This window comes from Peromyscus eremicus, chromosome 18, assembly GCF_949786415.1.
Source record: "Peromyscus eremicus chromosome 18, PerEre_H2_v1, whole genome shotgun sequence".
NCBI lineage: Eukaryota > Metazoa > Chordata > Mammalia > Rodentia > Cricetidae > Peromyscus > Peromyscus eremicus.
This window is the reverse complement of record NC_081434.1, coordinates 28,622,806-28,635,651: the sequence shown is the minus strand read 5'-3', so window position 1 is coordinate 28,635,651 and position 12,846 is coordinate 28,622,806. Positions and strand designations below refer to the sequence as shown.

Genomic DNA, 12,846 nt, shown 5'->3' with positions numbered 1-12,846 from the left:
GAAATGCGTGTGATCAGGGTGCATTGTGTGACATTTCCAAATAATCAACTAAAAAAAAAGTCCTCAAAAACGTCTTGCTGGGCGGTGGTGGCGCACGCCTTTAATCCCAACACTTGAGAGGCAGAGTCAGGCGGCTCTCTGTGATTTTGAGGCCAGCCTGGTCTACAGGGCGAGGTCCAGGACAGACACCAAAACTACACACAGAAACCCTGTCTCGAAAAAAACAAACAAACAAACAAACAAACAGAAAACCCAAAAAACTTTAAAAATTGTTTTTCAGTGGGCGTGGTGGGTCAGGTAAGCAAGAGGCAGAAACAAGAGGATTGTGTCCAGCTCAGGCCACTCAGAGATACATACTGAGACCTTGTCTTCTCTCTCTCTCTCTCAACCCTCTCCCCCATTAGTTAAATATGTCATTTTTCAGTATTCCTTAAGCAGATGCTTTGTCTCTTCTAGGGGGTCACTGATTAACCAGATGGGTCTAGTAGGAGGATCAGAGCCAGTCACACATCAAGATAGATACTGGGAAGTTAGATTTTTGAGGGAGACTGGTAGTGTTAAGGAGTGTGGTGACCTTAGAACTAGTCAAAATGTGTGACAAGATTCGGTAGACCTAAAGAGAACCAGTGAGGACCGTTGTAGCAGAGAGGAACTCTGAAAAGAGTACAAGTCTGGGTGAGGACTTGAATGGGTGGCACTGGCCTTCAGTAGCAGTCAGCCTATAGACCAAAGTGAAGAGCAGGGATGTGGGGGAAACCTCAGAGGACAGAGATTGGAAATACATGCACAGCTTAGAGGCTCACTGGTGGTGTGGTGGAGTAAGCTACAGGTCAAGACTTTCTTAATGCCCGGACTTTCTGCACTTTACTGAGTTAACCATCAATCAAATGCTGCCTAATATCCTCTTAAAATATAGCTTATTTTTCAGCCAAGTTACTTGAACTAGCATGAAAGTGAATATTGGTTTCCCAAGCTTCTCTTCAGTAACTATAGCTGGAAATTGCAAAAGATCATCCATCCACAGTCAAACTATGTACATAAAATAGAAACGAAGACCTGGAAAAGTGTCTCATCCTCTTAGCTTTGTGTTCAGTTTGGAAGGGCTGGGCCATGGGGTTGGGGATTTAGCCCAGTGGTAGAGCGCTTACCTAGCAAGCACAAGGCCCTGGGTTCGGTCCTCAATTCCGGGGTGGAGGGGTGGGAGGGGGGGGGTGGGTAGGTGGGGAATGAAGTGCTGGGCCAAATCTTTGGAATCTAGAACTTTAAATTAATAAAACAGAAAGCTCATGTTAATTTACAGGAACGAGTTCACCTCCCTGGGTATTGCCAACTTTATTTTTGTGAGCCTGTTCGGTGACATAATGAGCATCCTGTTTCCTTAAGCAGTTAAGTGTAGGTTCTTGTGAATTGACAGGATAGAAGCTCTTAAGAACTGAGTGGGCCGCTGGAGCAGCTGGTGTGACATTCAAGTGTTCGTGTTGCCTCTTAGCCCTTGAACAGAAGGAAAAAAAACACTTTTAATTTAGAAATCTCTTCCTTGACTAGAGCTGAAAATTTCAACACCAGAGAAACTAGAAAATGATGGAACATTTGGCTCTCATATTTAACCGGAGACATATTATGTTCTTAGAGTTGGTAAATTGCACAGGATTATATAAAATTAACTTTATTTTGGAGCTTTTTCAAAAGTCCCCCCACCCCTAGCCAGGCATCTTACTGTAAAAATGAAAGGTTTAAGATGCCTAAGTAGAACAGTAGGCCAGAAAAAAAAACAAAGTATAGTTTATCTTAGAGGTGTGCACAGAAGATAGGTATCGAAATTAGAGCATTTTGTTAAAAATCAATGCTTTAAGGTTAAGCGTTTTTAGTTTGAAAGAAGTATTCACAGTATTTGTGTAATATGAGTCTTAAGTAGAAACATATCAATGTACCTGGTATTAAAAACCAAAACTGGGCCGGGCGGTGGTGGCGCACGCCTTTAATCCCAGCACTTGGGAGGCAGAGCCAGGCGGATCTCTGTGAGTTCGAGGCCAGCCTGGGCTACCAAGTGAGTTCCAGGAAAGGCGCAAAGCTACACAGAGAAACCCTGTCTTGAAAAACCAAAAAAAAAAAAAAAAAAAAAAAAAACACCAAAACTGTTCAAGGCACCAGCTCACAAAATATTTATAGAAGGTAGTCTGCTTTAAATTATTTCTGAAAATGAGGAATAGCAGCACAATGCAGAGTCATGAGGAATTCGCCCATGTTGTCCAGAAACTTTTGGATCAAGGTGGATATCCAATAGTTCTTGAGTCAGAGTTCAGGTCGCAGTTGCCTAAGAGTAGCGGCTTACCAGAGCAGCAGCAGGATGAGTATCCCCAGCATCCCAGAAGTTGTTAGGAGTGTCAGTTTTCACTCTGTGCACTGCTTGACTGCAGAGGTTTCTGAGGTGGGACCCAGCAATCCGTGTTTTAAGAGGCCTGCAAGTGTTACTCACGGCCACTGCAATCGAGAAGCCGAGATCTGCTGTATGTAGAATTAACTTTAAAATTTCTTGTGGTTTGTTGATTCAGTAGGTACATCCTTGCAAGATTAGGCCAGTCTCGTCAGAGATGTGGGTGTCACCAGTACACTGGATCAGATTCTACCAACTTAACTTGACCTTAAGGCAAACAGGTCTCGAGTTATCGTCCAGAGATCCATGCTTTTGATCACTGACATTCAGAATTTTATCGCACGCTCTTTGTTGTGCTTTGTTGTCATGAACAAGTATCTGTGCTGGAAATGGCAGCTGTCTAAAGACCCAGAGGTGTGGTTGAATGGCCAGTCGGTACCCTTGCTTTGTTTTAGGTTGGCATCCACTTTTATAAATGAAAAGTTAATGGGAATAAGAGTTGCGTTGGGGGGAAGACAAGGAAACTGATTTTTTTTTTTTTCACACTTTCTCTGAGCCAGACTGCTATAGCGTGTTTTAATTGAATTGTGACGTTTGGAAATAATAGAGAAAACAAACAAAAGTCTTGCAATTGCACTGGCAAATAAATTTTTATTATCGAAAAGCCAATCTCGTTTATTTTGTGGCTGAAAACAGTTACCCTATCACCCAACCCCATCCCACTGATTCCCTTGACGATTGTTGGAAGAAGCCGAGCAAGCTCTGGAAAATGAAAACATGCTGCCAGAGACGACAGTGTGGTAGGAGCAAGAGTCCAGCAGTGGAGGGATTAAAACAGCAGAAGCTTCAAGAGTTGGGAGAGTGGCAAAGAGTAGCAAAGATTGCCAGGAAGTCGAATAAGAAAGACTGTGTGTGCTCTTCAGGTTCAGGAACGCGGGAATCACTGGTTACCTAGAAAGTGGTTTCTCGGGGGCACTGGAGAAGCTGGAGTGTAATGCATTGGTCAGGAAGGGAGGTAAATAGGAACAGCGCATTTCAAAGGATGATAGGGTTGGGGGCTTAATTAAAACAGCCTTTACTAGCTGAGAGTTTAGTGTCTTTGTTTCTTGGGAGCACTGGCTAAGTTGATTCCTGTACTGATTTGATGTGGTTTTTATTTGGCATGAGTAACTTTAACAGTTTATTCCTCAAATAAACATGCTTATCCTCCAAGCTTTATGAACTACTAAAGCTCAGAACTGGTGCTTGGCCTCCTGTCAAAGATCTAGGACCATTGTTCAAAATCATTGGCAGTAGTCATGTATAATTCATTTGAGACTCTGGAATGTATGTATGTATGTATGCATGCATGCATGTATATTTGTTTGTGAAACATGGTCTCACTACGTGACCTTGGCTGGCCAGTGACTGTGTAGACCAGGCTATCTTGAACTCACATAGATTCTACTGCTGCTGCTTCTCTGTGGCTGGGATTAAAGACGACATGCCACCCCAAATAGCCAGGAGTACTTTGTAATTTCTGTTGTCCCAAAGGATTCAAAGGGAAATAAAAATGATACATCTTTAATACGGAGATGGCTTGAAAAGTCCTCACATGCCAGCTTTCTCAGAAATCATAATGCACTTAGCGTATATTTTAAACAGGCTGTACGGTTCTGTCTTGTTTTTATTTGAACTGCCACTACTTTGTGGCAGAGCTGCTTTTTCAAATAGATCGTAGCTCACGGCGTAAACCAAGAGCGCTTCTAGTCAATAAACATTGACCCTCCAGTATCACAGACACAGATGAGGGTTAACAATCAGTAGGACAGATTCCACCCCGAGGTCACAGTTCACTGGGAAAAACCCAGAGAGGGAACTCAGATCGTTACAGCTGTGTGAAAATAGCTGTGACAAGTGACAGGCTAGGTCCTCTTCTGTCCTAATAATCGGCCCCCACCCACCCCCAGACATTGCTGAAGCCTTCATGCTGGGTTTAGAGCTCGACACAGCTGCAGCTACTTTTACAGTACTGCGTCTCTGCCTGGAATAGTCTTCCAGAAGAGGAAATGTAAATTACTGACCACAGTTAGAACAGTGTCCACAAATCTTTCAAGATTAATAAACCAGGCATTGTGAACAGAGCTTGTTTTCTGCTGTATCAGTTCTGTATAAATGAGATCCTCCTTGGTGAATTTTCGTGTGTGTGTGTGTGTGTGTGTGTGTGTGTGTGTGTGTGTGTGCGCGCGCGCGCGCACGCGCGCACACATTCATTTAATAGGAATTAACTTCTGTGACTCTCTGTGTTCTCTAATATGAGTATGTTTTCTTTATGTCCTTTGAAAAAATATAAAACAGGAGTTCTGAGTAAAATTAAATTCGAGTCTTCTCTTGGTTTCCTAATTGATTTAGTGAGGTAATTTGGATATGCGGTCATTTGTAAAGGAAGCTCCCACCACTCGTGATTTTAAAATGTGTGCTCTTCCCACTGTTACAGTTATACCTAATACTTGAGAGTGAGTTGTTGTTGCTTCTTAAAAAACTATTGTAGTTGTTGAAAGATTTCAGGGGTTGGGGGCATGAATCGGGCGAAAGGTGGTTTTTGCACTTCTGCAGAAGTAGCTCTGAAGTAGTGTGAAGGAGTGTAGTTTGTCTTGCTGAGACACAAGATAGCATAGCATGTGTCTGGCCTTGGTAAGTTTTCAGTGTAGGAGGCCGTCAGTCCAGTCTAGTTTGTGGTATTTATCTACCCACCCCCTCAAGGGACACTCTAAGGCAATGATTCTCAACTTGTGGGCTGTGACCCCTTTGCGCATCACATGTTAGGTATGTTGCATTTCAGATAATTACATTACGATTCATAACAGTAGCAAAATTACAGCTATCAAGTAGCAACAAAATAATTGTCTGGTTGGGGGTCACCACAATTTCAGGAACTGTATTGAAGGGTGGCAGCACTTGGAAGGTTGAGACCCACTGCTTGAATATAATTGAGGGAAACTGGGTGGGGCCGGTTGGTTCTTTAGTTTGCAAAGCAGCTCTCAATAAAATGCTAGCCACAGTAGAAACTGTTGCCGAGGTTGGTGACCCTTCTGTTAACTGACTGTGGAAGTACAAAGGAAATAGAATTGATTTTATGCTGATACATATGGATGGATACATATATCCACACATGCTGAGAGAGAAGGGGGGGTGAGAAAATGGAGTTCTCCTTACATGTTCTTTTGTGAGCTGAAATTCCAAATTGTTTTTGAGTTCTTTGATCTGTTTGATGGCTAAGTTTAGAGTACAGTCATTTCGCTGGATGGCAGGTAGATCTTCTTAACATTAGCGCGTTGTAGGAAGTATACCCCGATTATGTGATTAGGGTTGATGCCTTACTATTAACATGATAATGCTGATTAATATGACATCAACACATTTAGCTTTTGATAAATTGGGCCTTTGTCTTTCATGTATGCTAATGCATTCTTATACATCATATTTATACAGTTATATTTTAGAATTAAATATAGGATGATCATACATGTGTGCCAATTAAATTTAGCCTCATTCCCATCTGTCTGTTTGGATCCTGATTCTGTTATCTAACATTTGCTGATTATTCTGCTTTAAATTTTATAGATTGAATAAATACAATTTTCACATCTTCAGCTCACTGCATACATTTAGAATCATTAAAGAGTTGGGAATTCCATTTAAAAGGAGGTCTTGTTGCTAATATTCTAAGTTATATCAGCACATGTTTCCTGTTTTACCTACAGGAATCTCTTGTTGGTATATATTAAAGTCATTTCATGGAGTGTTTTATATGACTCCATATTTCATTCCATAAGTTACTTAGCTCTTCTCCTACATTTCTTTTAGTTTGTGTAAAATGGTTTTTAAAAATCTGATTACCTGTGTTGAATCTAGATAACTTTCATACAACTATAGTCAGAAGTTTCTCCGGTCTCGCAGCCACTTATAAAATAATCATCTAGAGGCTTAATATTATTCATACACTGTATGGTCTATGGCAGGCCTCTTGCTAGCTAGTTCTTATATCTTAAATTAACCATTTCTATTAATCTGTGTTTTACCATATGTTCCATGTTTTTACCATGGTTAAACACGGCTTTACCAGTTTGCGGGCATCTTGCTGCTCCTTTGGCGATGGATGGTGTCTCCTCTGCCCGGCTAGCTCAGTCAGTAGAGCATGAGACTCTTAATCTCAGGGTCGTAGGTTCGGGCCCCACGTTGGGTGCCACTTTTTACAACCAATCCACGTAAGTCTGTTAAATGGGTAACAGAATTTGTTAAGATATAAATTGAGGAAATGCACTCACAGATACAGAATGGAGTAGACAATAGCAAAAGTCATCCTCTGATCTGACTGGGAGCGAATCCACCTCTTAGGCAGGAGCAGGGAGAAGGCCATGTGACCCTTCTCCAACTCCTTATAAGAGGTCACATACAACAGCAGGAAGCATCGCCTCCCTTGCGCCGATAGCCTAAGGTCATGGGCGGAACAAATACCACTACATACAACTTCCCCCATGTTCTTTAAATCAGTTACCTTCTGAAAGGAATTGAGATTGTGCGTTGACAATGCAGTGTCTGAGCCTCACTTAGCAGGTGGACTTCACAATCATCCTTGTGTGTTCATTTGTATCTCTGCTCTTTCCTAGGAAAGTATTATGTGTGGTAAGAATCTACCCTATCCCCTCATTTGAAGATAGTAGCTATTTTTGGCATGTGCCAGGCTACAGCATCTTTTTCTAGAAAGCCTTAGACTACCAACAGTGACTTAATCAGAAATGTCATTTATTCTGGCCTAAATTGTATAGGCTAAGTGTTCTACACAGAGTTGGGTATTTTCTTTAAGATACCACCTTTCTGAGGTCTCAGCTTCCACTTAACATTTTTTTTTTCCCCTCTTAAGCTTTTAAAATGGAAGGTGAAATTTCTTTGAAGAACAAAGAGGATCAAAATAGATGATCTGGTTTCTGTTGTATTTGAATCCCAAATAGTTTGTCTCTTACATGACTATAATTTTGAGGCTAACAAATAAAGACCAAGAGTTAAGGCATTTTTGTCAGTGTGATGAATGAATAAATAAAGAAAAAAATAAGAGAAGGAGATAATAGATAATCTAGAAGTAGAAAACAGCCTGATGTGTAATTTGTAGATCATCGGTAATTTGGACAGGAGCTCTCTTGCAGTTTTTGTGCTTCTCCTGAATATCCTTTTTTCAAACTGTTTATTTAGTGTAGTGGAACTGAACATCACCATATGCTCCACCAAAGGCTCTGTGGTTATAAAATAATAGTAAACTCAACTTCTCAAAACTATTTCTTGATAAATTGTTGAGAAAATCCAGGACAGGACAAACTTTACTGTTTGTTTAAAAGAGTGGCTTAAACAATTCCCTAGGACTTGAAAGGCACATGTTCATCCATGCATGCGTGCATCTATCCATCATCCAGCCTTACATGCCTTCCCTATTGGATCACGTAGTACCAGGTGATCATAGCAGCTCTGTATGCTTCTCTCAGATTTAAGTTGAGTTAGAAGATCTAAGCTGGTAGCACCGAGGCACACCAGAAATCTCACTGCCAGACTGTTCGGGTCTCATTCACATGTCTGAAGCAGGGAGAGCATGGAGGAAGAGTTTTCTATGGAACCCAGTTCACACCAGAAATCTCACTGCCAGACTGTTCGGGTCTCATTCACATGTCTGAAGCAGGGAGAGCATGGAGGAAGAGTTTTCTATGGAACCCAGTTCACACCAGAAATCTCACTGCCAGACTGTTCGGGTCTCATTCACATGTCTGAAGCAGGGAGAGCATGGAGGAAGAGTTTTCTATGGAACCCAGTTCAGATTTAGTAAGCACTGGGAAAGGGCTGTTGAGGTGACAACAGAAATCCAGAGCAGTGTCTGTTGAGTATTGATTTGATTATAGGAATCAGTGTATTGGTGATATTTGACTTTTTTGTTTTAAACCAGCTAGGTCCATTGTGACCTAGTAAATGTGAGGATCGAGGGGAGGCAGCATTGTCAATGTAAAGAGCGTGGCATGCCATTTCTACTCCCAGCTTGACTATTGTCCTTTTCTTATGGGCACCCAGTGAATAACATGCTTTGATTTCAATCTGTTGAGAGAGCAAATATTGGTACCTAAGAATCAAACATGTAAGTGCTGCTATCACTTCCCCAAACAAGCACGTCAACAGGCTGCCTTCTGTAGACTAGTGCAGCTCCTCTTAGCCCAGGGCACAGAAGTCCTCTTTGCAGAAGGTGACCTATCTCAAATATCTTCAGAGTGTTGAGAATAAGTGACTCACACAGTCAGTCTTAAATGGAACATCTGCGTTACAACACACACACACCAGCAGCAGCAGCAGCAGCAGCAGCATCTGTGGACATCTGCACAAGATCAGCCCCTGCAACTTTTCACCGTGGATAGAGGGGGGTGACCGCGAGGCTATGAGAGCTAATACGGCTAAGGGCTTTTGCAGGGGAGAGGGTGTCATTTTCTCTAATAGAGCAAGTAGCCACTGGGGGACTAGGTGAGAGAGAAAGGAAGGATTCAGAGGGAAGGAGAGAAGGATACCAGAGGACTAAAACTCAAAAAATAAAATTAGGGATATTACTGATGAAAGCTAAATGGAAGGTGATTTTGTGGGCAGCAATGACATTCTAATATTGAGCCCAGAATGGCACTTTTCCTCCACTCCAGGCACTTTGAACAACAGTGGGCCTTATAACTTGTAAGTCTTCTCATTAAATCTCAGTCTAGAATATACGAGCCATACAGCCATGCCATTCCTAAAAAAAAAAAGAAGGCAGAAAGGCTTCTAGGGAAATACCTCCGGCAGAATCAACACTTTCATTGCGGTTGGTGGGATCGTGGGCCAGGAGTTACGGAGGAAATCTCTTAGGGAAACCAGGGACAGATGGACACACATGCCTTTATCCCAACACAGACACGAATCTTAATTATTTTATCTCTTAGGATAAATAATCCATGCTATGGTTAATGTGATGTTCTAGCCAACAGATTTTGAGTATGGAAACTGACAATTATCAAACAACTACACTCTAGTTTTTTTTTGTTTTTTTTTTTTTAAGTTGGCTGTTATAATAATTGACGTGAGTAGGTGGGAACCCACTTGGCCTAGGAGATGAGTAACATGGCAGTAATTGGGCAAGGGTAGGGTTATGAAGTGGGCGGAAGGAGGCAGTGAAAGGAAATGCCTCCCAGAATCCATCACTATATTCTTGCAGATTCAACCCAAGGTAGACAAGCTTTCCTCAGCACAGCGGGTAGAAGACCTTCGCTTTTCCAACCAGCTCCCGTTCCAGTAGTTCTCAGGATGCTCCCTGAGCAGAGAGCATCTGAATTGTCTGGAAACTTGATAGAGATGTAAGCTGTGGAGTACGTGCTTAATTCTGCTAAACTTAACACTCGTGAGGTGTAGGCCCCAGCCGTTTGTTTTTATGAACAGCCCTCCAGTTGATGTGGATGACTGCTGGAGTATGTGGACCACAAACCATGTGGACCACAAACATACATCCTTCTATCAGTTTTAGAGCTGAAAAGTACTTGCCAGTGTCTTTCCAGTTGCCAGACATTTTTTGGAGAGTTAGATTGCTTGAGAGGCAGAAAAGTTGATTCAGTTAACTGAAGTTTGACCATGAATGCCTTTAAAAAGAATGCCGTGGTAAAATGTCCAAGGGTTGGCTGAAGGTGATGTTATCATAGGAAGATTGAACGGGACTCGGTCACTCACTGAAACAGTTAGGGATGGAAGTCAAAGACACCACAAGCTCAAGCCCAAGTCATTAGGATGATGGTGGTCGTGGAAGGGTGTAGTAATAGAGAATGTTATCAATCCAGTCTTGAGCGTGTTAGATGAGAATCGACAGGTCATTTTTAGGTGAGTTAAAAAAAAAGATGAATTGAAAGTACAGTGAAGAAATTAAAACTGTTTCTCACACTTTTATTATCTAGCTCATTTTTTGACATTTCTGTATTTTAGTGTTATGCTCATTGTTTTATTGTCTGTCATGGTCTGCCATAATTCTTGATGCTAAGCATAGAGTAACATGTAGATAAGTTAGATAAGCAGTAAGAAAAGGAAGTCACAGGGAAGGTTAAGGCGTAGAAAGCAGTGTTAGGGAGACAGAAGACCTGAGGTGGTAACATGATGGGAACCGTACGGAAAAAGCTTTAGAAAACCAAAGGACGATGGGGCCGCAGAGTAGTCAGGAACAGTGCGGAAACTGTGTACTCTGTTTATTAGGCTTTTTGTGTCGTCACAGGCTGTTCCATATGAGAAGGTTTATTAACAAGCTTTCGTAGGCCCGTGTATAAGAAAGAACTGTGGCTTTGAGACCATTCAGCTTCAGATACTTCAGCCCTTGAGTTAGCTGAAAACTTAGTTTGCCGAGACCTGACTTTTCTGGGTAGAGTAAGAAATGGTGGTGTTTAATTTTAATAGTTAAATGAAAGGAAGAATTTAAGGCAGCTAGCAAAGTTGGAACTAACCGCTTAGAGCTAAGCATTTCAACAGTAACTTAATTGCTAACACACAAGCACAGAATTCAGTCATGCTATGCAGTTTCATTAATTCTTGGGTTCTAATGACTAGATGCACACCTTTTATTTAGAAGTTATACTGTGATCCCAAACCACGGCTCACAGTATGTATGATGAATGTACTTTGTTTAGCTACCGGGTGGCATTTTAAAAATAGGCTTACGTGCATGCATAATACTCTTGAGGATGAGCCATTAACACCTAAATATTTTCTCCTTACAGATGTATGCATCTCAGGATTGAGGGGAAGAAGCAAGTCATGGGCCAGCGGTCAGAATACTTCTCTGGGAATTGTTGCTGCTGATACTACTTCACAGAGTTCATACAATGAGTGTTTGGTTTAAGGAAGATTTTCATATTTAAAAGATTTTCATCTTGGAAATATATCAAGTGAAAATTTCATTCTCTTGGGAAACATTTTCCTCCTAATAAATTATACTTGTAATGGGCGACATGGCAAACAACTCCGTTGCATATAGTGGTGTGAAAAACTCTTTGAAGGAAGCTAATCATGATGGAGACTTTGGAATTACACTCGCAGAGCTGCGGGCTCTCATGGAGCTCAGGTCCACAGATGCATTACGGAAGATACAGGAAAGCTATGGAGATGTCTATGGAATTTGCACCAAGTTGAAAACATCTCCCAATGAAGGTAAGTTTTATTGTGTGCTGTTTAGTCACTGGTACAGAGAATGCTGTTTATTCAGCTCAGATGGAAACATGATGCTCCTGTTGTCTTGGCCACTGCACAATTTTAGTAACAAGTCCTCAGATTGCTACCGTGAGAAACTGTTCACGTCCGTGTTTCAGAATGGTGAGCCGAAATATTTTGTCCTCCTGTCTGCGTTAGCACTCCAGTTGACGATAACAAGCTTGCCCTTCCACTGGAGATGTAGAGGGTGGAACTGAAAGTGGTACCCCCCGGGGGATTCAGTGGAAATAAACTGCTCACTAGCCTTCATTCTGCCGATGGCTTAAAATAGTCCTCCCTTCCAGTAGCCAACAAAGCTATTGGAGCTCATGGGACTTAATCTAAACTTCTAATAATCAGTTGACAAGGTCTGAACACAAAATTTTAAATTAGATAGCATTAAGTTTTTCACTTAGTAAACGTGTGTGGTCAAGTTATGTTGAATTTTCCTGTTTGAAAAGGCTTTAGTTTTGTGAGTTCCTTGTTTTATGGTATGGACTTTGCTGTACTGTGACCTTTGAAATGAACTGACAAAATTGGGGCTTTTATATATTGATATTATTGTTCATAAAATGAAAGATACAGAGTTTGAAGACAGCACTCCCAAATTACAGGGAGGAAAGTGAACAAATAAATATGTAGTAGGATAGTATCACATGCCTAAAAGAAAAGTTCATGGAAAGGGGAAGGCAGAAGTATTGAAGGTGCCTGTATTAGACTGTGCGACAACTTAAGGAACAGCTCTGGACAGGAGGATAAATGTTCAGTGCATGCAATTTATCTTAGTAAGATTGGGAATTTTTGATTTTAAAATACTGTGTTGGTATATATTCCAAAGCCAGTTGTAGAGAATTTATGAAGGCTGCTTTGCTCAGCATTTTCATGGCATTACTACTGAATTATGGCATTATTACTTAAGGGAATAGCAGAACGTAATTGTCAGAACTATTCAAGAGTTAGAAGTCACACTAAATTCAAAGATATTTGTCTAGTTGTGTGTGAGTTGCTCACCACTGATTGTGGTAGGTAGGCCCTTTGAGTTCCGTGACGTACCACAGTGTGAAGGAACTCGGTATCCATGCTCACGCATGCCCTAAAACAATGTTATCTCACTGCCTGAGGTCTTTTCTGCAAGGTAGCTCAAGATTTTTCTGTACCTTTTTAAAGTCAGAACTACCAGCAACATAGACTTAACTGTTGTTATACCTTAGTAATAT

General features: G+C 41.3%; 1 protein-coding gene across 1 annotated transcript in view; it reads left to right on the top strand.

The window, feature by feature from the left end:
- Nucleotides 1-12,846, top strand: part of Atp2b1 (ATPase plasma membrane Ca2+ transporting 1) — a 116,181-nt gene that overhangs the window by 42,549 nt on the left and 60,786 nt on the right. Inside the window, exon 2 of the mRNA XM_059245667.1 lies at nt 11,161-11,590. Within this exon, the coding sequence (XP_059101650.1) occupies nt 11,383-11,590 (208 nt within the window). The 5' untranslated portion in view covers nt 11,161-11,382. The remainder of the gene's footprint in view (nt 1-11,160; nt 11,591-12,846) is intronic.